We start from the raw sequence: 27,390 nt of genomic DNA, 5'->3' as shown, positions 1-27,390 counted from the left end.
TATTAGGGATGGCAGGGAATAGCATTTTTGGTATTCGAATATTCAGTCGACCTTGCGGACGAATATTCAAATATTCGGTCATCAACTGATCAATAAAACAGCTAAAAAAACTTATTTGTTTTGCATACCCTAATCAGTGACTCACATAAATTTTACTTTCATTTACACTGGAAATGATTCAGATATTGTCAAATTAAGACTGACTAATTCTCAGTCATTTGTTCATCTTTTGTAATACAACATATTTGAAATCTGCCTTCATTTAGATTTAATTTTATGATTTTATTTCAAACAAGGATGTAGCCAATACGTACATGTAAGAAAGGTTCTCTTCACACACATTACAATGATTCGCATGCCACATGGCCTTTTATAATGAATCTTTTGCAGAAACATAGACAAACATGTTACATTGAATTGATGTCGGTTTTGACAGTTTATGAACATTTTTGTTTATAAAACTAGATACAAGACAGTACGACCCAGTCAGAGGAACAGTTTAAACAAGAAATTAATGCCAGGGTGAAACTTGCAGAGATCTATAAGGTGAGTACTATATAAAGAGACGAGCAGTATTGTTTTAATTGTTTAGTGATTTAAAGGATTATAAAAAAAAGATCATATTCATTTTATCCACTGTGTTATTTTGTTCCCTTTTACAAAGCTTTATCCTTACGCATAGTCTGTGACAATTTTGTTGATTATTTAACGCTAGGATCTTAGTTATCAATCTAGATGGTGTTCATTTAATACCCTAGTAGTTCACCTGTTCCCTATCATGACTTCTACAAATAAAGTATACATTGAGAACACTGGTTTATAGACTAGTCATTACTGTAACATTTCCAAAAGGTTCATAGCCCATTGCAAACAGGGAAAATAAATTCGAAAATATTCTTCATATTTAAACAACAATGATAGTGTTATTGATATGATTAGTATATGTGGTCAAATAAATGGCAAATTATAATGGTTTCTAACTAAAGTCAAATATTATAGATTGAACGGTTGTGATGTTTGAGACAGTTTCTCCTGTAATTCACTAAATTTTTAATGAAGGATTTTGACTTCATACTGCTTATGAAGCGTTACTGCAGATGCTATTTACAAGGTCCTGCCAAAGTTAACTGTGATAAAAGATGTTTTATTCTTGTCCTGCAGACATCAGCTGATGAAGCAGAAGCTAAATCAAAGGAGTTCCTCAGTGCTGTAACAGAACTTCAGAAACTTCTCAAGGAGGCTGCTGATGGTAGGAGCAAACTTTACATGAGCCGTTCCATGAGAAAACCAACATAGTGGCTTTGCGACCAGCATGGATCCAGACCAGCCTGCGCATCCGTGCAGTCTGGTCAGGATCCATGCTGTTCGCTATCAAAGCCTATTGTAATTAGAGAAACTGTTAGCGAACAGCATGGATCCTGACCAGACTGCGCGGATGCGCAGGCTGGTCTGGATCCATGCTGGTCGCAAAGCCACTATGTTGGTTTTCCCATGGCACGGCTCACATTTAGTTCCGAGTAGTAATCTTTGGGAAAAAAATGGGTTGGATATGATACAAAAGGAAAATTTTATTAAGTTTTTGATATTTGTATGGAGAAGATTTTCTAGGTTTTGTCAGGAAAGATAAAAATCAGTAAAAACAATACTATTTGAGTTAGTGTATGTTTAGAATTTAAAACTGACAAGTTCTTGTCCATTCAAAATAGTTATTTTTGCTGAAACTATGAAATTTTATGTCTTTCAATTTTTTTGAATGATCTTACTGTAAATTATTCTGCCACCAGATATATGTTTTTGTAATGGGATAAGTTTTAAAGTAATACATGGTAGTATATTTTTCTCTATACCATTTAAACAAGTTTTCATTTTCTTATTAACAGATCAGTGTTGTAGGTTATATTTTACCAAACGTTTTTTTGTTGCAGCTCATACAGCTATGGAGAATGAGAAAGATGAAGAAATACAGAAGTTAAGAGATGATATGGAACAGAGAGGTATCTAAAACACAATTCTTTCCTTGTTAGATTTCCTTGTTACACTAAGTTCTTTTCAGCTCAAATCTTTGTTATTCATGAATCTGTAGAGAATGGTCACAATTCTTGTTAGATATAGATTTAATGCCCAGCCTTAAAATAGAAATGAATAATTTTGCCTGTTTAAAGAAAACATTACTCTTTATTATACAATAATGGTAAACATAAGCTTGATATTTTCACTTCCAGAAAAGAGAATAGAGAGTTTAGAACAGGAGCTTGTTAATGCCAATGATCTGTTGTCAGCAATGAAGTCTAAAGGTAAGTTACCTAATGTTTTCCAGAAAGAAAATTAGAACTTATTTCAGCCCACCCTCTTAGCTCAATATGGAGAGCACAGAATATCTATGGATCTACTGATGGAGCAGTTGTGAGTTTGGTTCTCAGGCAAGGCAAATGTTCAAACATTGTATCTGAAATCATTTGTCCTCCACCTCTGATTCATGTGGAGAAGTTGACAGGATAGTACTGGTACAGAGTAGTTAGTGCTTTTGGCTTTCAGTCCTGAGTGTTGGAAAAACCTCTTTGGCTTAAGAATTGATTCATATGAGAGAGCTATTCAGTTGGATTGTGAAAGGTCTGTGTTTCTACACAGATGCCTGTCTTTGCCTGAAGTAATGTCTGGAGTTGTACCTCCGGTCTTCTGTCACCATTTTAAGCTTGAAAGTAGGCATATGACCTCAAGTTTTGTCTCTTGTCACTAAAAATGCGACAAAACAACATGAGTTACCCAATTGGTCGTGTTAAAAAAACTCGCAATTTATAATTCAATACAGATGTATTTTAAGACAGTTCTTTGTTGTGTTCAAAATTCTGATATTGGTTTTACCAAACTGTATGGCCATATGTTTGTAAAACTGTTATGTTTTAGGAATGAGTGAAGATAAGGTTGAAGCAATGTTCCCGACAGCAGCAGCCACAAGTAAAATGTTGAAGTCTGGTATGACCTTGACACAGATATACAATGAATATGTACAGGCCACCGACACACTGCAGTTTGAGAAAGAAGAGAATAAACGACTTAACTCATACCTGGACCAAATACTACAGGTAAGTGTGAATCTCATCTTTAGTTTATTCATAGCACAAAGGAAGTTGAAGATTTGTTATTTAGCTGAGAAAACTGTTTTTTTCTTTTTGTAAATTTTGCTTTCCATTTGGCGCACCATCGTCATTTCTGTGTTTCATAAAATGTATTTGTATGTCAGCTGAAGACTTTTATTAAAGCAAAACATATTTTGACTAGATTGTGTTTGTTTTTGTTACATAATCATACCGTTTTTATCAGGAAATGTGATGTCTTGGATCTGCAGTTGAGTAGATAGTAACTATGTCTGAAACTGAAAATGAATATGTATATTTAGTCATGTAATAATTGATATTAAGAAGCTGTTGCAAACTTCCTTGTATGTGAAGTTTAAACTTTCTGCTGCTAACTTGTTAATGTGCATTTCTTGTGCCTTGCCTTTACAACCGAACTGAAAAGATTTCGCAAGTTGAGTAAAATGTACGTTATAGAATGCAGATTATTGCAATATATTGATATATAAAAGTGAATAAAGATTGTCCTGTTATTTTACAGGAAATAGAAGAGAAGGCCCCGATGTTGAAAAAACAGAGAGAGGATTATGAGATAGCATTGAAGAGTATAGACCAGATGACGAGACAACTTGATGCTGCTATGCTGGTCAGTAGTTTGTGTTTATACAAGAATGGGTTAAATGACATTATTTATTCATGAAAACAGGTGACTGGTAACATATGAATAAGTTAAGATTTAAGATCTATTCTATTCTTGTAGCTTTTATCTTGTAGTTTCATTAACTTTACTATACATTGTTTAGATACCTGGTTAACAATGGAACAGATTGTGTTTGTGGGGTAGTGGAAGTTTAATAAATGCTGATTGGTAGTCACAGTGGTGAGAAATAATATCTGAAACTCACACATTTGACATATGAGCCGTGCCATGAGAAAACCAACATAGTGGCTTTGCGGCCAGCATGGATCCAGACCAGCCTGCGCATCCGCGCAGTCTGGTCAGGATCCATGCTGTTCGCTAACAGTTTCTCTAATAGCAATAGGCTTTGAAAGCGAACAGCATGGATCCTGACCAGACTGCGCGGATGCGCAGGCTGGTCTGGATCCATGCTGGTCGCAAAGCCCTTATGTTGGTTTTCCCATGGCACGGCTCATATATTACTATGTTAAAAAATCAGAAAAGAAGTTGGTTTTTAGTTTGATTATTGATGTTTAGTGCACCTTACCACTCTCATTTTTCTTGATGATGCAATTTCTCCAGCATTGTATTATTTGAATTTTCAGGAATCTCAGACATTACGTAGTGAATCAGACGAAAGTCACAGGAAATCATCGCATCTCATGAAAGAGAACCAGAAACTACAACAACAAATCAGAGATCTCTCGGAACAGGTACTTGCATGTTATATTGTAGTTTTGTCTTTTTTATTTGACATGTAAATGCCATGTTAATCTTGACTACTTCAAAAATAGTGAGATATATTCTACACACCGTCGCCATAAGCTTACTTCTTGGTTCAAGTTTTTCATGCAAGTTAGTATCGTAGTAACCATTGCATTGGATTGAAACTTACTACATGGTTAAAGTTATTCAGACTTACTGAAATAATCAAGTAAGATAACTTTTAGTTGAATTTGACACTAATTATGGTCTTTTTTTTTAACTTAAAAAAAAAAAGAGGTAGAAAATTACATAAAATATGGGTGAATTTAATACAAATTTTAGCATTTTGTTTTTGCTGAAGATATTTTGTAAAAGTTTTGCTTGCAGCAGTAACTTCACATTATGCTCCCCAGTTATCAGTTCTACTGAAATAATCAAATTTGATTATTTTTGGTTGGATTTAATATATACAAATATATGGTTAAAATTTTGCATGCATCTACCTATCAAGCAGTATCTTCACACAAGACATCCTTTTCTTCAGATGTACTTACATACCAATTTTAAGAACTATTGATTGAATGCATCGCCCACGTTTGACATAGAAAATTTGGTTGAAATTATGCAGTCAATTTGTTACACTGCCAAGTAAAGTCTGATTTTGTTATATATTGAAATACATAATTCTTGCCAAGTTATGGCCGCATTCAGCATGAAAGTTGTTGAAAGTGGATTGTAATGTGGTATGGTGAGGCACAGTTTATAAGTTCCTTAACATACTGATTTCACATACGGTGCAGTCTTATGAATAAAATTTGACTGGTGTAATAGTTTTCAGTATCTTTGCTACCTGAGACTAATGATCTAAAACTTCTAATGCCGTAATGAACTTGAAAAGAATGTTAATTTGATTACGCAACCACTAATTTATGAGTTTATTTGTCAATACACAGGTGAAGTATTTAGTGAAGGAGATGGAAGAATTGCGAGGTGGTCGTGTAGTCAGGGAGGATGTCTCGTCACCCGAAGTCAGCAGTTCTTCCAGGCTTATATCAGACAGACTGGTCACCTTTGGGTAAATACTGTGTCTTTTTTCTCAGAATGTAATATAGATAGATTCAGGGCTATGATGGTTGAAGTAACAGGAGACAGATAAATATCAGAAAAAAATAGTGGTTGTGTGTTCTGAATGGTATTTATATTTTGCAAAAAAAATTTAAGGAAATAATTTGTTTTTATACATGGGACATCTCACGTTGTTAATATTGGCATTGAATAACAGGTTGTTAGCTAGATATGCCAGTTACTTTTAAAGTAGTAAATCTCTAGCACCTACATAAGATATAAGTACACTGTCAGATCATTAATATTTTTAGGGGACTAATTTTCGCAGACTTTGTGTTTATATCAATCTGCAAAAGTAGATCTAGATGAATAAACAAATCTTCTATTTATCTTATATGTATCATGTTCCCTTGAAATAGCTTCTTTACTTTTACAAAACCACAAAATTTAATGCTGACAAATTGAATGATTTTACTGTAACTATAAATTTCAGAAGTTATAGAATATTTGCAGTAAGTTGTCAAGTCTCTGTATTACAGGCAAACATTAGATGTATTAAATCAATCTTGAAGTTTCAAGTTTGATTCTGATTGAGTACTTTATTGTTTCCAGGAACATAGATGAGCTACAGGATCAGAATCAGAAACTGTTGGCGGTGATCAGAGAGCTGTCAGATAAACAAGAACAGGAGGAAAATGCAGCCATAGATGTCAGGTATTTTGTCTCTCTGGTATTATGAGGGGGTGGGGGTTATCATTATTTCTACCTATTTACAAATATTGCTTTTCATTGGCTTAAATAGACCACATGACCTCATTATCCAAATAAGAACTTTCACTTGGCTAATTTTCCATTCGGACCTATAAAATTAGGAAATTCAAAGAAAAACATTGATTAACCTTGCATTTTACGGAATCAAGTGGCTATGTGAACTGATCATGTGTACTGAAATACTTTCAAAATACAGCAGAAACCAAAAAAGATATCATCTATGTTTTTTAGGACGAAGGAATTAAAGGAGCAGCTAGAACAAGCACAAGAAGAGCTGGCAGAATTGAAGGACTCGAGGTTAAGACAGTCTGAAATGGTAAATTCTAATCTAGATATGTTCAGGCATTTAATGCTATTTAATGTGGATGATTAAAGGAAATATTAGACACTATTTGAGTTGCTAAACTCTAGGTACAATAGCACATCGCTATTTTATTTCATTAGAAACTTTGAAAAATGCAGAGATATTGAAAAACCTGTATGTAAATGAATGTATGTAATGTTGTGCACATTGAATCTGTTATTAGTCCACTACAGGTGATTTAGGTTTTTATCTGTCAGTCCATCATTCAGAAACACAGAAATGGAATCCTGCACTAACTTAAAAAGTACAAGATATTGTATTCATGAAACTTGGTACATGGACAGAAGGCAAAATGGAGCAATGTACATCCAAACGCTGAAAAGCGTTTGATGAGTCCTTGCTCTCACACAGTTTCTCATTCGTCTTAAATGGATGAACAAGACAGTGCATTGATGTAGTTCCATAAGATTGTCTGTAATTTCAAAGAGTTCATTGATCGAATGAAGTTCAGTTATGTCAATCCATTTTGATTTGACCAATATACGATGTAATCTGTCAAATTTATTAAGTGTATTTGTGCAATTCTCGAATAAAGTCACGTATTTACTTCCACGGTAACTCATTAAGCATAAGCAAGAGTAAAGATTCTGCGGGATTTGGTAATACTAGTTTGCGCATATGATAATAGTGGTTAACTTGATGCCCTTATGTCACAGAATATCAAATGTTATTCTAGGATAGAATTCCTAGGTTGACGTACCATCATATAACCTAAGCTTTCATGGTTAAAAGAAAATAAAAACACTTCCGATTATAAACACAAGTTTATTTTTCGTTTAGGGTAAGTGTGGATTGAAAGACGGTCATAGTGGCTTACAACTTCAAACGTTAAATGGTGATTGAAGTTGAAAATCCTCACAAAGGGTGCGACCCGGGCATGCCTTAGATAATTTGAACCTCGTTGCGCCAAAGCCGGGTAGAACCAGGCACCACCTTTGGTACCATATAAAAACCAGGTACTTCCATGTACCATTTACAAACCAGGTACCCATTTTGTACCATATACGAACCAGGTACTTCCATGTACCATATGGTACTTCCATGTACCATATACGAACCCGGTACCCATTTTGTACCATACACGGACCAGGTACTTCCATGTACCATATACGAACCTGGTACCCATTTTGTACCATATACGAACCAGGTACTTCCATGTACCTTATACAAACCAGGTACCCCTTTGGTACCATACAATAACCAGGTACACCATGTACCATATACGAACCAGATACCATTGGCGCAACATAAACCTAATAACAACAAATGTAACCTGTGTAAATGGTTGAGCAACTAAAGAACGCCTAGCCCTTTTCGCTCTCTGGCCAATTCTTATATGCTCGAAAAAATGAACCAGAAAAAATTGAATTTTGAACCCACGAGTGTCACCAACCCCGGTTAATGGCAGCGGCTGGTCAGGGACCCATGAGTATGCAAAAAGATTTAGTAATTGACAGTTAACAACTCAGTATGGCATGCCCTAGTCGCACCCAGACGTAAGAATTTTCCACCAGTATGACAGAAGAAAGATTAGAAGAGAGAAAATAAATAAAAGAGATGAAAGTAAAAGAAAATATTTAGAGTTTAAAGTTATAAGTTCTGGTACCGGCTTAAGATAACAAGCTAAGCAATTTTAAAATGACAAACAGGAATATATGTATCTCCTTGACGCACTCACTTCACATCATTTATAACTGTCACCATGTACATCTGATTTGTAAATGGTATAAGTAATCATAATCATAAACTAGGCAAAATGTCTTAGAGTCAAGTTTTTCAAATAAGCACCTTTAAACCTAAGTAAAAGTTAACAAACAGGAATATATGTATCTCCTAAACGCAGGCACTTCACATCATTTCTAAATGTCACCATGTACATCTGATTACAAATGGTATAAGTAATCAAAATCATAAATTAGGCAAAGATGTCTTAAAGTGTCAAGTTCTTTAAATAAGCACATTTAAACACAAGTAAAAGTTAACGCTGGTGAATGTTAACGGTCAATATAGATATTTTGAACTAGTACAGAATACATTTCCATCACAGTGTCACCAGTTTCATCGTATCCTGTGATCCTTCCGAATAAGGCTGAATGATATAATCATTGGCTTCTGAACGATACTATGATGTTGAACTTCAAAAGTAGCATATTGTGTCGATTCTGTCTGGTTATAGCGTTTCTTGACTCATGTGCTTTAACATCTGATGCCATAAAAAGTAAAGCATTCTGAAAGAGTGAGAAAAACTCGGCAGCAAAAAAGTAACAAGAATGTTGCAAAAATAGGCAAGTATTGCATATAACGTGTAACTGCCTTAATACTTTACCATTATAATTATTGATTGAAAATCTATAGTATCATAAAACAAACGAAATAGTATTTAAATTATGCAAAAAAAGGGGTGCGGTGGGCGGGTTGTTCTTAAAACGGCCTCGTGCTGAATGGCAAATCGGAAGCACGGCAAACACGTGACTTTACTTATAAATTATTGTCTGCTACGAAATCTCGCGATACATACCATAGCAACGACTAAGCGTTATGACAACCGATGCAAAATTACATACAAACAATTAAATTGGAATTTAGCCAGAATAAACAAGATTAATTGGAAGGATTAATCTATATTATTTTAACAGATTCAAATAAAAACTGCATATTAAACTTATTAGCCAAATTTATCCATCCCTGTCCATTTCAAAAAGTAATTTTTAAAATCACTGCGCAAATAACAAATTTGTTGCTGTGCATTTCATGAATTGTGCAGATTTACCAAGCTCACATAACATCCAGAAAGACAAAATATAGTTCCAGAACATACTTCTAGTATTTTATTGAGTCTGGTACCTCTGAAAGCATTTGAACGTCTCTTATCAAAGAGTTTACCACATCGATGAAATTAAATGAGACAGCTTCATTTTAAATGACCCGAATAAGATATATGCAGTATGTTAATTCTTCTGCGAGACCTTCTGGATGAATCCTGATTACATCCATGGTGTAAATTCTGGGCACTTCTCAGCAGACACACGTGACCTGTTTATAACCACGGATTGTCCTTAGTTTCTTCGAATTTGCATTTGAAAATAAGGACTACGATTTACCAAACAATACTATCGAAATCGGCCAGATCAAAATGACGAAAAAATCGCGAGTGGCCTTTGATTTTGACTGACAAATATTACCAAAGACTGTTATCCTGCAGTAACTTAAAAAGCACCAAAGATTTTGTTTGGAATTTGATAAATAGGTAGAAGACAATGTGGAGAACAAGCACATCATATATTTTTCTCCATTTGTCAGTCTGTTCAGTCATCTGTGTGTTCTTTTAGTCAGGAGAGATGGATTCTCTCATAACTTTAAAAGTATAAGGGATTTCTTCATGAAACCCTGGAACATGAAGTTATAGGATAGGCTACTTACTATTTTAAGGTTAGACATTGATGCAAACTATTTATACTTTCAGGTGGAGTCTATAGTTAGGCAGAGAGATATGTACAGGATACTTCTACAGCAGGCAAATGCTTCACCTGTAAGTTATATTTCCAGAAATGTTTACACAACATGAAGAAATTTACATGTCAAAAAATTCTCACATTTAACATGATAATGACAGCCTGGTGCAGAAACTTACATGATATATTTCAAGATAAAACAGGATATATTTCAAAGTTGAAACCTGATTGTTAAAGTTGAAACAGGATATATTTCAAAGTTGAAACCTGATTGTTAAAGTTGAAACAGGATATTGTTGAAGTTTGAAACAGAACAAATCCTAAAGTTAAAACAGGAATATAAAAGTTTGAATGTAATGCATTTACACTGTACATTGACCTCTGACAAAAGATAATGCTCATTCTATTCCCAGACTCCAGATACATCATTTTCACGCCTTGGTGAATCAAAGAGCCCAGCCAAATCTTTACTGAAGAGCCCAGGTTCTGAAGCAACAGAGAAAAAGATTGATGAAGCCAACAAGGCATTGAAACAACTGCAGGCAGAATTCACATCATACAAGAAAGAGAAATTGGAGAATGACAAGTAAGGCTTGAAATTGTTTACTGAAGTTGCTCAGAATGTTCTGTTTTATGACCTTTGCTCCCTGATGTAATTTCCTAAAGCAGACTGTACAGTAATGCCTGAGAGAAGGGGCTATTCATCTGTGATCACATTTTATCTCAGTTTAAACAGAATGCAATTTCTGCTGTAACAACAGTTTTTGTTGAACTCGCTTGCGGAAGCAAAGACATAGTTGTCCAAATGGCTGTTCAGTGTATGTGTGTGCGTCGGTGCGTGTGTCCGTCCAGATTTGTTTGTCCGGACCATAACTTCGACATGCATGGAGCAACATTGTTTATATCTGGCATGAATGTTAACCCCGGTGAGATGGAGTGTCATGCGCAAACCCCAGGTTCCTATCTCAAAGGTCAAGGTCACAGTTGTAGGTAAAAAGTCATGTTAGGTCTGAGTGTTGTGTGCAACTCCCAGAACCTTACCTCAAATATTAAGGTCATACTTAGAGGTCAAATGTTAAAACTTGATGCTGTTAGACCTTTTGACAACTGGCGGGCTCAACATATTGCCCATGGGCATCTCGTTTGGACATATTGGATGGAAGTTGTTCTGACTAGGATTTCAAGAAATATACCTTTAAAAAGTAAAAGAAGTTCTGAAAAAGTCTTTGAAAAATACTTTAAATTTATCTCAAGATCATTGTTACGTGTCTGCTGTATTAATTTGTGTAATTATTTATATGTTATTGTGATATGAATTATAGGATAATGAATGAGCAGATAGACAAGTCCAGACAGGAAATGGGAGATCTACGCATACAGAATGCCAAGTTAGCTTCACAGGTACGTAGATTAAAAGGTACTTCTTGTTTGTAATGCATGATGAATAAAGGCATTCTAATTTTTCACATGTACAATTTATATAATACTGAACCGGAGTTGCAGTACATCTAATTTGACATAAAAGTTAAAACGCTGATTTTCTGAAAATTTGAGATCAGGTTTGAGATACCAAGTTTCAAGTTTTTATCAAAATTTATAAAAGAAATATAGATATGTGTATTAAAGCCATTTTGAGACCTTGTGATTTCTATCAGTGTATAATGCTAGAAAACGGGTTTTGTTTATAAAGAAAGTTTTGTACAATAGACAGTGACATATAAGTTATGTTTCAGCTTGACTTTGCTGCTGAGAGAAACAAAGCATTTGTGAGTAATGCCGAGGGATACAAGAGGGAGATAGCAATGTTACAAGATAAACTACAGAAATATACAGCATCAGTCTACAAACATGAACAGACTATTAACTCACTCAGACAGGTATTCTAGTTTGATAATATTTGTGAAGATACTGCCATGAATGTTGAAGATCAGCCTATTTTTACATTAAAAAAGCAACAATTTAAAACTGCTGAATGATTGTATGGTAAATATATGTCCTTGAATTTGAAAAAATATTACTTTTCTACTATAATTGACTTTGCATGTATTTTCAGCAGTACTAAGCTTTCTGATCTTATAGTTCTTAATATTGTGAAGTTTCCCATCAGTATTTATTCTGCTTGGCTCTGTTTGATGTAAGGAAATGTTCTACTTTATGACATTTTTACTGTGACTAGGAGTTGATGGCAGCCCAGGAGCAGATGTCAAAGGCCCAGGCACGTGCTGACAATCTCCGAGCAGACAAAGATCTCATCAGGTCATCAGAACAGAGAGTGATTGCCGAGCTGGAAAGTATACGCAGGGAGAGACACACTCAGACCATGTTAATGGCTAATCTACAGGCAATACAAGTAGGTTAATAAAAATCTAATCTGTATCAGTTTCAGTGGAACCTGTATTCTTGTTGAGCTGTTCCTGTAGGTGGATGGTTTTTTACCCTCGCCGATGAAATTGGAAGGTGGGTATTGAAGTGGCGTTGTCCGTCCGTCACGTCCGTCCGCAGCCATTACTCAGTAACTATCAGGTAGAATTTCATGAAACTTGAAATAAACATGAATCAGCATACAGCGTTGATGCCTGTCAAGTTTTTTTTTTTTTGATTAGTCAATTTCCCTAAGAGTTATTGCCCTTGATTTAATGAAAAATGCCCAAAAATGTCCGTCTGCAGCCATTTCTCAGTAACTAGCAGGTAGAATTTCATGAAACTTGGACTAAATGTGAACCAACATACTTCGATGATGCCTGTCGTTTTTCCTTAGAGTTATTGCCCATTAATTGTTTAAAAACTACAGATTTGTACATAACAAACCAACCAGATGGTAGAATTTCATTAAACTTCTTTCATTCTTTTCCATGAACATTTATTATAAACATGTGAAGTTGTGTACCCACACCTTGTAACCACCTTGCCTTGGTCACCCCCCCCCCCCCCCCCCCCCAGAAAAAAAATAATACTAATTTTTCATTCCTTTTTATTATTTTTTTTTCAAAGCTTCCATGAATATTTATCAACATGCAAAGTTGTACCATTCCCCCGCCTCACTCCTCCACCAAGTCATGCCCCCCCCCCCACCCCTTTTCTGTTAAATTGATTTTGACTAATGAAATTATTTGCTTCTTAGTAACATCCTTAACTTTTTTTTGCCGGATGTATTTTTTGCCATTCCTCCTTTCGGCAGGGTATACCAATTCATCGAATTACCTTGTTCATCTTGTATCAACAATGTTAGTTCAGCTTCTTGTCTTTAAAGTTTTTTTTAAATATGTCTGCTTTATTGCACTTCAGAACTCAAGTGGAAAGAATAGAAAAAAAAGCTTTGAACAACAATTGGTTCTGTAGCATCTTTGGATAGACATTTCTCAAGTTTGTTCTGCAAAAGCTTAAACTAGAAAAAAGGATTAAACGGCTAGTTTTAATGTTCATAAAATTTGGTCATAAACAAACTTGCATTGGCTTTCTCAAGTTTGATAAGTGATTTTGCTCAACTGCACTTAGGTGCTGCCAGAGCTTAAAATAGAAAAAAAAACTCTAAATAACTTCTTAAATGATTGATGTGCACAAAATTTAGTCAGAAACCAGGTCAACTTAGGGCCATGAAGGCCTGTTGTTTCATATAGCATGATATGCTAAATATTTTATGTAGTCTAGTTCTTTGTTATAATGGATTCCTTATGAAACAGACATCGGACATTTTAAATTTTCTATGTTAAATGTTTCAGAATAATTTAGAAAGAAGTGAGAAAGAAACAAAGTTTGGATTAGGGAAACAGATTGAGACTTTAGAAAGGGAAAAAACTTTCCTGAAAAAGAGACTAGAAACCGAGGATAGACAGCATACAACTATTACCAAACATTGGGAGGTAAGTGGTGCTTAAGGAGGCAATGTTCAAGATATACATCACAACATAAGATTGATAGCAGAATCTACGAATTATGAATTATTCAGTTGTAATGTACTTTTTTAACTGATTCTATATACTGTGAAATCATTTAAATTCGCTGACATGAAATTTCGCGCAAACGTGAAAAAGGACTGTTTCGCGCTGGTTTAAATTCACGCATTTTCAAATTTAGAAATGAAAATATAATCAGAAAATAATAATAGCAGGTTCTTAAATTCGCGTTGGTCCTAGCACGAAGCACGCAAAAATTGGTCCTACGCAAATAAAAATGATTTCACAGTACTTGTATAGGTACTAAATGTGTTTGTTAAATCATATCTATTACCTACAAATTTAATAAGAGGAGATCGTTAATACTGTAAGTGGGAGAAGCAGTTCATGGATTTAGAATTTCAGGTAGTCTGATATTTTGTCATTGTATATAATTTTAGAAACAAGTACAGGAACTGAGAGGTCAGATTGAACAGGAACTGAAGAGCCATCAGAACACAAAGGACCAATTGGGAACCAAAGATAAACAAATGCAGGAAATGAAACAACAGGTACCATCTGCTGAAAATATGAAAATTCCAGACATTAAGTATATATGAAATAGTTACTTTTACACCCAAACCTTTCAGTATGTTTTTTTTGCATGGAGATACAGTATTGCTATGACAAGTGTGTTATGTTGCATCAATGTTGAAATGCCTGTGCAAGCTTTTGACATTTTACTAAGGCCAATTACTAATCATTTGAAAAATAAGTTTTTAATAAGTCTTTGCAAAGAAAAGAATGTTGGCAAGTGGTAAAACATTGTTCTGAGGTTCAGTTAAAATTGGAATATTACTAGTGTGTAGACAATAACAACAAAATAAGAAAGAAATTATTTTAAAATCTACCGAATTCTTACTGTCAAAAGCGATTTAAATTTCTTTATCATCGGCTAACAGTGTATGTAAAAATGTTTTGTGGATGTATTTCAGCTTATGACAGTTTCAACTAAACTGGCGACTGCTGAAACAAGACTGGAAAATCTCACAGACGATACAGGTAAATTTATTTACAATACACATCCATTGAAACTTGGGGATTATATGCTGATTATAGTACCATGCCATGAATGAAATCTTTATAAATATAAGATCGGTTAAATGCACTTCAGAGAAAAGGCATCCTTAATTTTTATGTCATTTTTTGTGGCTGTACATTGTAATTCCACATGGCTTGTGTCTAGATCTCACCTCGCTAAATGTCGCCAGTACTGGCTCTAAGGCTGTATTTACATGTATAATAGAGTTTGAAGGTCAGGCTTTACATTTGACGAACAACATTTAAAAATTTGTGCTCTGAAACAATCAGATTTTGCTCGGGTGTATAATCTTGAGTCCTGGTTTTACCCTGGTCTTGCACATGTGAGTGTTTAAGATAAAACTAAAAGCGGTTTGGTCCATTTCATCAGAAATCAGTGGTTTGAGTTGAAAGAATTGAAGCCAATTGATAGTTACTGTAACTGTTGTAATTGCTGAAATGCTCAGACTTTTATGATGTTATATTCATCAGTTTATTAGAAACTGTATACACAACTTGGTCATAAAGGTTTATATTTGTGAAAGCAGAAACAATTTAAATATTTGAAATTAAGGGTAAGGAAAGCCTGAGAATAAGTTAATTCTATATGAAAGCGATCATCAAGCCTTTCATAACGATGAAAAAAAATTTAAAATCGGACCACTGTTGAAAAAGAGATGGCAGTTTGAAATTTAAGAAAATGGCTGATCATGGAGGCAGCCATTTTAGTGTGATTATGACTTCATTTACACACTGCTGGAATTCTTTATTTAGCAAATAACCTTTTAAATGGATTAATTTTCATGTTTCTGGAGTGTAAGATGTAAAACATGATAACTTCTTTCATTATAACTGAAAAAAGTAGAGGAATTATTTTACAGAAATAAGTAAATACAGTTCAGATGTGTATATAAAAATTTGATAAATCCGATACTTTGTTTTTGTTGCCATGGAAACAAAATGGCGGCCAATTTTGCCAAATGTTTAAATGCTCATAACTTTCTCATTTTTACTCTGATTTTGAAAATTCTTTCACTTCTTTAAATGATTTAAGGAATCCCAGCTGACGAAATTAACTTTAGAAAAACGTTGCCTTTCCCTTTAAAGAATGTGAAAGTCAAATGCATCTGCATCTTTGTTTAAGTCAAGAATTATTTTTCAGGTGGAGGCAATGTTGAGGAGTTGAAGGAATTGAGAGCCAGTCTGGAGCAGTCTCGGGCGGAGGTGGACAGTCTACAGACACAGTTACAGAAAGCCAAGCAACATGTAGAACAATATAAAACAATAGCCGATAGCATACAACAAACTATAGTCAAACAAAATGAGGTTTGTATTTATGGGCCAATATTTTTGCAAGTAACTTGCTCAACTGTATATTATTTAGAATATTAAACCACTAAAAAGATAAACATTGATGAACTGGTTCAGAGTTTATTGTAAAATTGTAGAATTCTGTGATCTGTATAAAAAGGTTTTTACAGAAATTAAGATGTTAAATGTTAGTAGTCTGACTCTTCTCTGTTTAGCTAGGAATACATTATGAAAGCTTCATGCACCTAAATCGGAAGTCAGTGCTAAAGAGTACATAAACTTGGCCAATGACATACATTATCATATTATTGCAGTCTTTAGATATCTCCAGTTTATTGTACCCCCCGACAACAAAGTTGTAAGGGGGGGTATACTGGTTTCAGGTTGTCTGTCTGTCTGTCCGTCCGTCTGTCTGTCTGTCCGTCTGTCCGTAGACGCAATCTTGTGCGCACCATCTCTCCTTATCCCCTTGACAGAATTTAATGAAACTTCACACAAGTGATCAGTACCAACAGTAGTTGTGCATGGGGCATGTTAGGTTCTTTTAGAAAAAAAATTTGCAGAGTTATGGGACTTTGTTTTTTTGTTACTATACTATATACATAGACACAATCTTGTGTGCACCATCTCTCCTCATTCCCTGGACACAATTTAATGAAACTTCACACAAGTGATCAGTACCAACAGTAGTTGTGCATGGGGCATGTTAGGTTCTTTTAGAAAAAAAATTTGCAGAGTTATGGGACTTTGTTTTTTTGTTACTATAATATATACATAGACACAATCTTGTGCGCACCATCTCTCCTCATCCCCTTGACACAATTTAATGAAACTTCACACAAGTGATCAGTAACAACAGTAGTTGTGCATGGGGCATGTTAGGTTCTTTCAGAAAAAAAAATTCCAGAGTTATGGGACTTTGTTTTTTGTTACTATACTATAGACATAGACACAATCTTGTGCGCACCATCTCTCCTCATCCCCTTGACACAATTTAATGAAACTTCACACAACTGATCAGTAACAACAGTAGTTGTGCATGGGGCATGTTAGGTTCTTTCAGCGACAAAAATTGCAGAGTTATGGGACTTTGTTTCTTGTTAACATACTGTGTACATACAGTCTTCATATGCAATCTTGTGCGTGCCTAATCTACCAAACCCTTGCACACAATTTAATGAAACTTCACACAAGTGATCAGTACCAATCCTAGTTGCGCATGGGGCATGTTACATTCTTTTAGATAAATATTCTGCATAGTTATGGGACTTTGTTTTTTGTTACTATACTGTATACATACAGTCTATATACATACAGTCCACATAATTATGCAGTCTTGTGTGTGTCAAATTGCAATGTACTGTGTCAGTGCATGCGGGGGGGTACATTCATCACCTTTAGTGATAGCTCTAGTTGTTGTTACCAGTTAAATGCTATGTTACCACTTAATTGCTATGTTGCCAGTTAAATGCTATGTTTGCTATTAAATGAAATGCTGTTGTCAATTAAATGATGAACTTTATTGTTTACAGGCCAGTGATAATTTCAAGACAAATTTAGAAGAGAGACTAAGGGAAGCTGAAGAGGGTAAGTGTTTTATAAACTACTGTCAGTTATTAGCATGTTACAAGGCTTATAGATCCTGCAGTCCTCAATTTTCCACATGCAGTGTGATGTATTTATATATATTGACGGAGTTTTCTTCACAACTTGAATAATCAGGTTTGCTGATTTGTGCCCTCCTTAAACTTTTAGCCTGATAGAAGGGTCAGGAATTACGACTTGGAGTCAGTGTTATTGTATTTTCTGGACCTTTGGGGTCATGGAATGCATCTAATTTTACTTTAATAGAATTCTGCTTAACTCGGTACAAGGGGGCATGAGGGGTAATGCACATTTCATAACCTCATGAACAGACTTAATCAGACCGAATGTGCTGTTATGTTGCTTGGTTGCCTTCTTTGCTTTCAAAGGATCTTTCCACAGATTTTATTGATAATACAAATTTAATACAAGATTGCTAATACTTCCTCTTCATAATTATTAGGGTTTCAAAAACCAAGCACTTTAGGTAGGATGAATTACATGTCTTAACTCAAAATTTACAGCTCTTCCACACACTACCCAAGTGTAAATAGAAGAGAATAATGTTAAATAATATTTATATTTTAGAGCGTACCCATCTGTCATCACAGATAGAAACTCTGGAGGCTGAGAGACAAGAATTGCTCAACGAGAATATCAGGATCACAGAGGAAAGCCATAACTTGGTAAATACAATAGACAGACAGTTAAATTATGGCATATTTATGTCTTGATTGAAGCTCTTTTAAGTCATTAATAAATAAAGTACTATTTTGGGTGGTTTTGTTTTACAAGATATGCAGTTTGCCCATCTTTGTCCTTCTTTAGAGCTTTGTTAAGTTGACAGAGTATTATTTCTAGGGGGCATATGTGTCTAGTTTTTAGCTCGACTATACGAAGTATAAGGAGAGCTATCCTACTCGCCCCGGCGTCGTCTTTCCGCGTCCCCACCTTGGTTAAAGTTTATTAGTCCCCTACTGGTTGAAAACCAGTTTCGGGGACAATAGGAATGCACTTTTCCGTCATTCCGTCCGTCCGTCTGTCCGTCCGTCCGTCTGTCCGTCCGTCCGTCCGCAATTTCGTGTCCGGTCCATAACTGTCATCCATGAAGGGATTTTAATATTACTTGGCACAAATGTTCCCCATGATGAGACGACGTGTCATGCGCAAAACCCGGACCCCTAGCTCAAAGGTCAAGGTCACAATTGGAGGTCAAAGGTCAACAGGGCTTTTTTCCTGTCCGGTCCATAACTCTCCCATCCATGAAGAGATTTTAATATTACTTGGCACAAATGTTGCATGATGAGAGGATGTGTCATGCGCAAATCCCGGACCCCTAGCTCAAAGGTCAAGGTCACAATTGGAGGTCAAAGGTCAACAGGGCTTTTTTCCTGTCCGGTCCATAACTCTCCCATCCATGAAGAGATTTTAATATTACTTGGCACAAATGTTCCCATGAGGAGACGACGTGTCATGCGCAAAACCTGGACCCCTAGCTTAAAGGTCAAGGTCACAATTGGAGGTCAAAGGTCAACAAGGCTTTTTTCCTGTCCGGTCCATAACTCTCCCATCTATGAAGGGATTTTAATATTACTTGGCACAAATGTACCTCATAATAAGACGATGTGTCATGCACAACTTTCAGACCCCTAGTTCAAAGGTCAAGGTCACACTTAGCAGTCAAATGTTAACATAGCATGAACAGGGTCTGTTTCGTGTCCGGTCCATAACTCTGACATTCATTAAGGGATTTTAATATCACTTAGCACAAATGTTCCCCATGAGGAAACGACATGTCATGCGCAAAACCTGGACCCCTAGCTTAAAGGTCAAGGTCACAATTGGAGGTCAAAGGTCAACAAGGCTTTTTTCCTGTCCGGTCCATAACTCTCCCATCTATGAAGGGATTTTAATATTACTTGGCACAAATGTACCTCATAATAAGACGATGTGTCATGCACAACTTTCAGACCCCTAGTTCAAAGGTCAAGGTCACACTTAGCAGTCAAATGTTAACATAGCATGAACAGGGTCTGTTTCGTGTCCGGTCCATAACTCTGACATTCATTAAGGGATTTTAATATCACTTAGCACAAGTGTTCCCCATGATGAGATGACGTGTCATGCGCAAATCCCGGACCCCTAGCTCAAAGGTCAAGGTCACAATTGGGGGTCAAAGGTCAACAGAGTTTTTTTTCCTGTCCCATCCATGAAGGGATTTTAATATTACTTGGCACAAATGTTCCCCATGATGAGACAACATGTCATGCGCAAAGCGCAGACCCTTAGCTCAAAGGTCAAGGTCACAATTTGAGGTCAAAGGTCAATAAGTTGTTTTCCCTGTCCGATCCAGAACTCTGTCATCCATCAAGGGATTACAATATTACTTGGCATAAATGTTTCCCATGGTGAGACGACGTGTCATGCGCAACACCCAGTACCCTAGCTTAAAGGTCAAGGTCACACTTTGAGATCAAAGGTCAAGAGGATTTTTTTCCTGTCCGGTCTATAACTTTGTCATACAAAGCAGGATTTAGATATCAGTTGGCACAAATATTCCCCTGAATGAGACAACATGTCATGCGCAAGAACCAGGTCCCTAGGTCTAAGGTCAAGGTCATATTTAGAGGTCAAAGGTCAAATTCAAGAATGACTTTGTAAGGAACATTTCTTCTTCATGCAAGGAGGGATTTTGATGTAACTTGGACCAAATGTTCACCACCATGAGGCACCCTTGTTTTTAGAATTACGTCCCTTTGTTGTTACTATAAATAGATTTTATTGTAACTTTTTTATTACTGGCGGTAGAGAAAAATCGAGACCACTTTTCTGTGGTACAGCATGCATGTTACATCCAATTTTTAGGTGTATTTTGACCTATCTCTACCTGGTAAAGAGTTTCTTGTGGACTTATATTATATAGATTTTTTTTTTTTTTTTTTTTAAAGATTAATTTCCCTTTGTTGTTACTATAAATAACTTATATGATAACATTTTTATAATCAGCCAAAAAAATTCAATATGAAAACAACTGTGGGTTTTTATATATGCACATTTTAATCCAAGTGTGTTGTTATCACATATTGTATATGTAGTACAATATTGTTTATACATCATTGACAGATATCAGTTCATTATGTTATACTGCAGTAGAGAAAATTAGGTGCCTTCCAGTAGGGGACTTTGTATTGCATGGCAATACTTCATTCACTTGTTTAGCTCACCTCTTACATAGTGACAAGGTGAGCTTTTGTGATCACCCTTCGTCCGTCGTCAGTCCGTCCGTCCGTGCGTCAACAATTTCGTGTCTGCACGATAGTGCTTTCGTTTATGATTTTGTTTTAACCAAACTTGCACACAACTTGTATCACCATAAGATCACGGTTCCTTTCTTGAACTGGCCAGATCCCATTATAGGTTCCAGAGTTATGGCCCCTGAAAGGGCCAAAATGAGCTATTTTGACCTTGTCTTTACAATAGCAGCTTTATTTATGATTTGATTTTTACCAAACTGGCACACAACTTGTATCACCATAAGATCTTGGTTCCTTTCTTGAACTGGCCAGATTCCATTATGGGTTCCAGAGTTATGGCCCCTGAAAGGGCCAGAATTAGCTATTTTGACCTTGTCTGCACAATAGCAGCTTCATTTATGATTTGAATTTAATCAAACTTGCACAAAACTTGTGTCACCATAAGATCTCGGTTCCTTTCTTGAACCGGCCAGATTCCGTAATGAGTTCCAGAGTTATGGCCCCTGAAAGGGCCAAAATTAGCTATTTTGACCTTGTCTGCACAATAGCAGCTTCATTTATGATTTGATTTTAACCAAACTTGCACACAACTTGTATCACCACAAGATCTTGCTTCCTTTCTTGAACTGGCCAGATTCCTTCATGGGTTCCAGAGTTATGGCCCCTTAAAGGTCCAAAATTGGCTATTTTAACTTTTGCAGCCATATAGAGACTTCATTTATGGTTTTATTTGATACAAACTTTCAAAATATCTTCAACAACTATAAATCTTGGATTCCATGACAAATCAGATCCAATTGTAGGTTCCAAAGTTATTTTATATCTGATTACCTCCCCTGATCGTAATCAAAATGGATTTATATCAGTAAGTACTTATAGGACTTATTTGAAATTTCGTTATTGTTATTAGTTGGACTGAGACAATCAGGTAGATAACTATGGACTGATTTTATGTCAAATTACCTCCCTTTATTTCAAATTAAAATGGGTATATCTCCGTAACTAATGAAGTTACTGATCTGAAATTTCATTTATGTCAACAGATTTATTTGGCAGATCCTTCTTGTGTTCACTTACAATATTTCTATGCCCCCGAAGGGAGGCATATAGTTTTTGAATCGTCTGTCAGTCTGTCGGTCTGTCAGTCTGTCCGCAATTTTCGTGTCCGGTCCATATCTTTGTCATCGATGGACGGATTTTCAAATAACTTGGCATGAATGTGTACCACAGTAAGACGACGTGTCGCGCGAAAGACCCAGGTCCGTAGTTCAAAGGTCAAGGTCACACTTAGACGTTAAAGGTCATTTTTCATGATAGTTGGGCGTGTCCGGTCCATATCTTTGTCATCCATGGATGGACTTTCAAATAACTTGACATGAATGTGTATCACAGTAAGACGACGTGTCGCGTGCAAGACCCAGGTCCGTAGCTCAAAGGTCAAGGTCACACTTAGACGTTAAAGGTCATTTTTCATGATAGTGCATTCGTGTCCGGTCCATATCTTTGTCATCCATGGATGGATTTTCAAATAACTTGGCATAAATGTGTACCACAGTAAGACGACGTGTCGTGCGCAAGACCCAGGTCCGTAGCTCAAAGGTCAAGGTCACACTTAGACGTTAAAGGTCATATTTCAACATAGTGCATTGATGGGCGTGTCCGGTCCATATCTTTGTCATTCATGCTTGGATTTTAAAAATATTGGGCATGGATGTGTACCACAGTAAGAAGACATGTCGCGCGCAAGACCCAGGTCCGTAGGTCAAAGGTCCTAAACTCTAACATTGGCCATAACTATTCATTCAAAGTGCCATCGGGGGCATGTGTCATCCTATGGAGACAGCTCTTGTTTTTTTATTACTTCCCTTTTACGTTACTATAAATAGCTTATTTTTAGTAACTTTTTTATTATTGGGAAAAACCGAGACCACTTTTCTGTGGTACAACATGGATGGTTCCTCCAATTTTTAGGTGTATTTTGACATATCTGTACCTTGTAAGATTTTTTTTTTCTTTTTGGTTAAATTTCTTCCATGTTGTTCCTGTCCTTTGGACTTAGATATTTTTTCTGAGGGCCTTCTTGTCCTCAAGAGCAATGAAAACAGGTGAGCGATATAGGGCCATCATGGCCCTCTTGTTACACTTTCTCTTTTTTCAACTTATCTCTGTAATTACTTGATGGATTTGATTCAAACTTGAAATACTTATTCCTCATCATCATCCACATCATCTGACATAAGGGCCATAACTCTGGCACCAATATTTCATGAATTATCCCCCCTTTTCACTTAGATTTTCAGGTTAAAGTTTTGATGCACTTTCACTCTATCTCTGTTATTACTGAATGGATTTGATTCAAACTTAAAATAGTTGTTCAACATCATCACCGACATCATATGACACAAGGTACATAACTCTGGCACCATTTTTAGCTCATCTGATTTTTTGAAAAAAAATGATGATTCACACTTAGAGGTTAAAGGTCAAATTCAAGAATGACTTTGTCCGGAGCATATCTTCTTCATGCATGGAGGGATTTTGATGAAAGTTGGCACAATTGTTTATCATCATGAGACGGAGTGTCATGCGCAAGGTCTAAGGTCAAGGTCACACTTAGAGGTCAAAGGATACAAGAATGAAAAATTCAAGAATGACTTTGTCCGGAGCATATCTTCTTCATGCATGGAAGGATTTTGATGTAGCTTGGCACATTTGTTCACCATAATGAGAGGGAGTGTCATGCGCAAGAACCAGGTCCCTAGGTCTAAGGTCAAGGTCACACTTAGAGGTCAAAGGATACAAGAATGAAAACTTTGTCCGGAGCATATCTTCTTCATGCATTGAGGGATTTTGATACAACTAAGCACAAATGTTCACAAGCATGAGACGGAGTGTCATGCGCAAGAATCAGGTCCCTAGGTCTAAGGTCAAGGTCACACTTAGAGGCCAAAGGTCAGATACAAGAATGACTTTGTCCGGAGCATTTCTTCTTCATGCATGGAGGGATTTTGATGTAACTTGGCACAATTGTACACCATCATGAGACGGAGCGAAGCGAAGCCAATTAGGTGGGAAATATTTTCCTTGAATAGGTATAGATCTATTGTTGTATCAGGCCAATCAAAATCTTGTTTTGATGGTTGTTTTGTTGGTAGCCTTAGTAACGCTGGTAAGGCAAGTTATCGTGCCGATTGTTGTGATTTGTATGGTCATTCAGCTTTGGGCACCTATGCTTACAAACAGATTATTTTTTAAATCTAAATCACGGGAAATTATTTGTTACTTTATTTAAAAATGTTTATATATATATATATATATATATATATATACATGAGAAGTGAATGTTATGCATGTTCAATCATTGAATTGATATTTATGAATTGAATGGTATTTGAAGTTGTTATATGATTCGTGTCAGTATTTTCTTATATGTAAATGTAATGGATATGATAATATTGGAAGAAGAAACAATGTAAGCTCATCGTGCCCAAGTGCTCATTACATATTATACAATATATGAAGCATATTGTGTTTTTGTTCTTTTGGTACAAAGATCTGTGTAGGTTTAAGGAAATAGCTTATATTGTAACTTTTTCATTACAAGTCGTAGGGAAAAATCGAGACCACTTTTCTGTAGTACAGCATGCATGTTACATCCAATTCTGAGGTGTATTTTGAGCTATCTCTACCTAGTTACGATTTTTATATGGACTTGTAATTTTTTATTTTTTTTTCTCTCTCTCTCTCTTTAAAGATTAACTTCCCTTAGTTGTTACTATAAATAACTTACATTGTAACTTTTTAGCTCATCTGATTTTTTGAAAAAAAAATGATGAGTTATTGTCATCACTTGAGCGGTTGTCGGCGTCGGCGTTGCCTGGTTAAGTTTTATGTTTAGGTCAGCTTTTCTCCTAAACTATCAAAGCTATTGCTTTGAAACTTGGAATACTTGTTCACCATCATAAGCTGACCCTGTATAGCAAAAAACATAACTCCATCTTGCTTTTTGCAAGATTTATGGCCCCTTTTGTACTTAGAAAATATCAGATTTCTTGGTTAAGTTTTATGTTTAGTTCAACTTTTCTCCTAAACTATCAAAGCTATTGCTTTGAAACTTGGAATACTTGTTCACCATCATAAGCAGACCTTGTACATCAAGAAACATAACTCCATCTTGCTTTTTGCAAGAATTATTGCCCCTTTTGGACTTAGAAAATCAGTTTTCTTGGTTAAGTTTTATGTTTAGGTCAGCTTTTATCCTAAACTATCAAAGCTATTGCTTTAAAACTTGCAACTCTTGTTCACCATCATAAGTGGACACTGTACATCAAGAAACATAACTCTATCCTGCTTTTGGCAAGAATAATGGCCCTTTTTAGACTTAGAAAATCATGGGTAGGACAATATTTCTATTATACAAAAAAAATCAGATGAGCGTCAGCACCCGCAAGGCGGTGCTCTTGTTTATAATTGACGCTAGGGAAAAACCAAGACCACTTTTCTGTGGTACAACATTGATGTTACTTTCAAATTTTGGGTGTATTTTAAGGTATCTCACCTGGTAAGGATTTTTTTTGTGGACTTAGAAAAATAAAAGAATTACAATAATTTCTAAAAAAAAAAAAAAACAACACTGTAAACAACTAGAAAATTAAAATTCCATTTGCAAATACAGGTACTAGTGTAAAGAAATTTACTGTGACGGGCGTATATTGTGACCTTCTGGCACTCTTGTTTAATAAACTATCAAAGCTATTGCTTTAAAACTTGCAACAGTTTTTCACCATGATAAGTGGACACTGTACATCAAGAAACATAACTCTATCCTGCTTTTGGCAAGAATAATGGCCCTTTTTAGACTTAGAAAATCATGGGTAGGACAATATTTCTATTATACAAAAAAAATCAGATGAGCGTCAGCACCCGCAAGGCGGTGCTCTTGTTTATAATTAACGCTAGGGAAAAACCAAGACCACTTTTCTGTGGTACAACATTGATGTTACTTTCAAATTTTGGGTGTATTTTAAGGTATCTCTACCTGGTAAGGATTTTTTTTGTGGACTTAGAAAAATAAAAGAATTACAATAATTTCTAAAAAAAAAAAACAACACTGTAAACAACTAGAAAATTAAAATTCCATTTGCAAATACAGGTACTAGTGTAAAGAAATTTACTGTGACGGGCGTATATTGTGACCTTCTGGCACTCTTGTTTAATAAACTATCAAAGCTATTGCTTTAAAACTTGCAACAGTTTTTCACCATGATAAGTGGACACTGTACATCAAGAAACATAACTCTATCCTGCTTTTTGCCAGAATGGTGGCCCTTTTTTAGACTTAGAAAATCATGGGTAGGACAATATTTCTATTATACAAAAAAAATCAGATGAGCGTCAGCACCCGCAAGGCGGTGCTCTTGTTTCATGAATTATCCCCCCTTTTTACTTAGAATTTCCGGTTAAAGTTTTGATGCACTTTCACTCTACCTCTGTTATTACTGAATGGATTTGATTCAAACTTAAAATAGTTGTTCAGCATCATCACCCACATCATATGACACAAGATGCTTAACTCTGGCACAATTTTTCATGAATTATTCCCCTTTTTACTTAGAATTTCAGGTTAAAGTTTTATGCACTTTCACTCCATCTCTGTTATTACTGAATGTATCTGATTCAAACTTAAACAATTGTTCAACATCATTACCCTTATCATATGACACAAGGTGCATAACTCTGGGACCAATTTTTCATGAATTATTTCCCCTTTTCACTTAGAATTTTAGGTTAAAGTTTTGATGCACTTTCAATCTGTCTCTGTTATTACTGAATGGATTTGATTCAAACTTAAAATAGTTGTTCAACATCATCACCCACACCATATGATGCAAGGTGCATAACTCTGGCACCAGTTTTTCATTAATTATTCCCCCTTTCTACTTAGAATTTTAGGTTAAAGTTTTGATGCACTTTCACTCTGTCTCTGTTATTACTGAATGGATTTGATTCAAACTTAAAAGAGTTGTTTAACATCATCACCCACACTATATGACACAAGCTGCATAACCCTGGCACCAATATTTGATGAATTATGCCCCTTTTTACTTAGGATATACTTATATAGTGTTTTGATACATTTTATCTTTACCTCTCTTATTACTTTAAGTTGATATTTTTGA

At 35.6% G+C, this 27,390-nt stretch overlaps 1 protein-coding gene across 2 annotated transcripts in view; it reads left to right on the top strand.

Annotated features, from left to right (window-relative positions):
- The window catches only part of LOC123525688 (nucleoprotein TPR-like), a 94,870-nt gene that overhangs the window by 10,729 nt on the left and 56,751 nt on the right, over positions 1-27,390 (top strand). For both annotated transcript variants that reach the window (XM_053538897.1, XM_053538896.1), the window contains exons 8-28: positions 466-546; positions 1,162-1,249; positions 1,926-1,994; positions 2,223-2,294; positions 2,905-3,083; positions 3,616-3,720; positions 4,359-4,466; positions 5,412-5,533; positions 6,136-6,237; positions 6,526-6,610; positions 10,122-10,187; positions 10,524-10,696; positions 11,433-11,511; positions 11,844-11,987; positions 12,287-12,460; positions 13,830-13,970; positions 14,444-14,554; positions 14,978-15,044; positions 16,225-16,388; positions 17,906-17,960; positions 18,546-18,643. In XM_053538897.1, coding sequence (XP_053394872.1) covers positions 466-546; positions 1,162-1,249; positions 1,926-1,994; positions 2,223-2,294; positions 2,905-3,083; positions 3,616-3,720; positions 4,359-4,466; positions 5,412-5,533; positions 6,136-6,237; positions 6,526-6,610; positions 10,122-10,187; positions 10,524-10,696; positions 11,433-11,511; positions 11,844-11,987; positions 12,287-12,460; positions 13,830-13,970; positions 14,444-14,554; positions 14,978-15,044; positions 16,225-16,388; positions 17,906-17,960; positions 18,546-18,643 — 2,283 coding nt within the window. The remainder of the gene's footprint in view (positions 1-465; positions 547-1,161; positions 1,250-1,925; positions 1,995-2,222; positions 2,295-2,904; positions 3,084-3,615; positions 3,721-4,358; positions 4,467-5,411; positions 5,534-6,135; positions 6,238-6,525; positions 6,611-10,121; positions 10,188-10,523; positions 10,697-11,432; positions 11,512-11,843; positions 11,988-12,286; positions 12,461-13,829; positions 13,971-14,443; positions 14,555-14,977; positions 15,045-16,224; positions 16,389-17,905; positions 17,961-18,545; positions 18,644-27,390) is intronic.

The sequence above is a fragment of the Mercenaria mercenaria genome, chromosome 3 (assembly GCF_021730395.1).
Source record: "Mercenaria mercenaria strain notata chromosome 3, MADL_Memer_1, whole genome shotgun sequence".
Taxonomy (NCBI): Eukaryota; Metazoa; Mollusca; class Bivalvia; order Venerida; family Veneridae; genus Mercenaria; species Mercenaria mercenaria.
The sequence above is the reverse complement of the archived record's forward strand: the minus strand, read 5'-3'. Positions and strand labels throughout refer to the sequence as shown.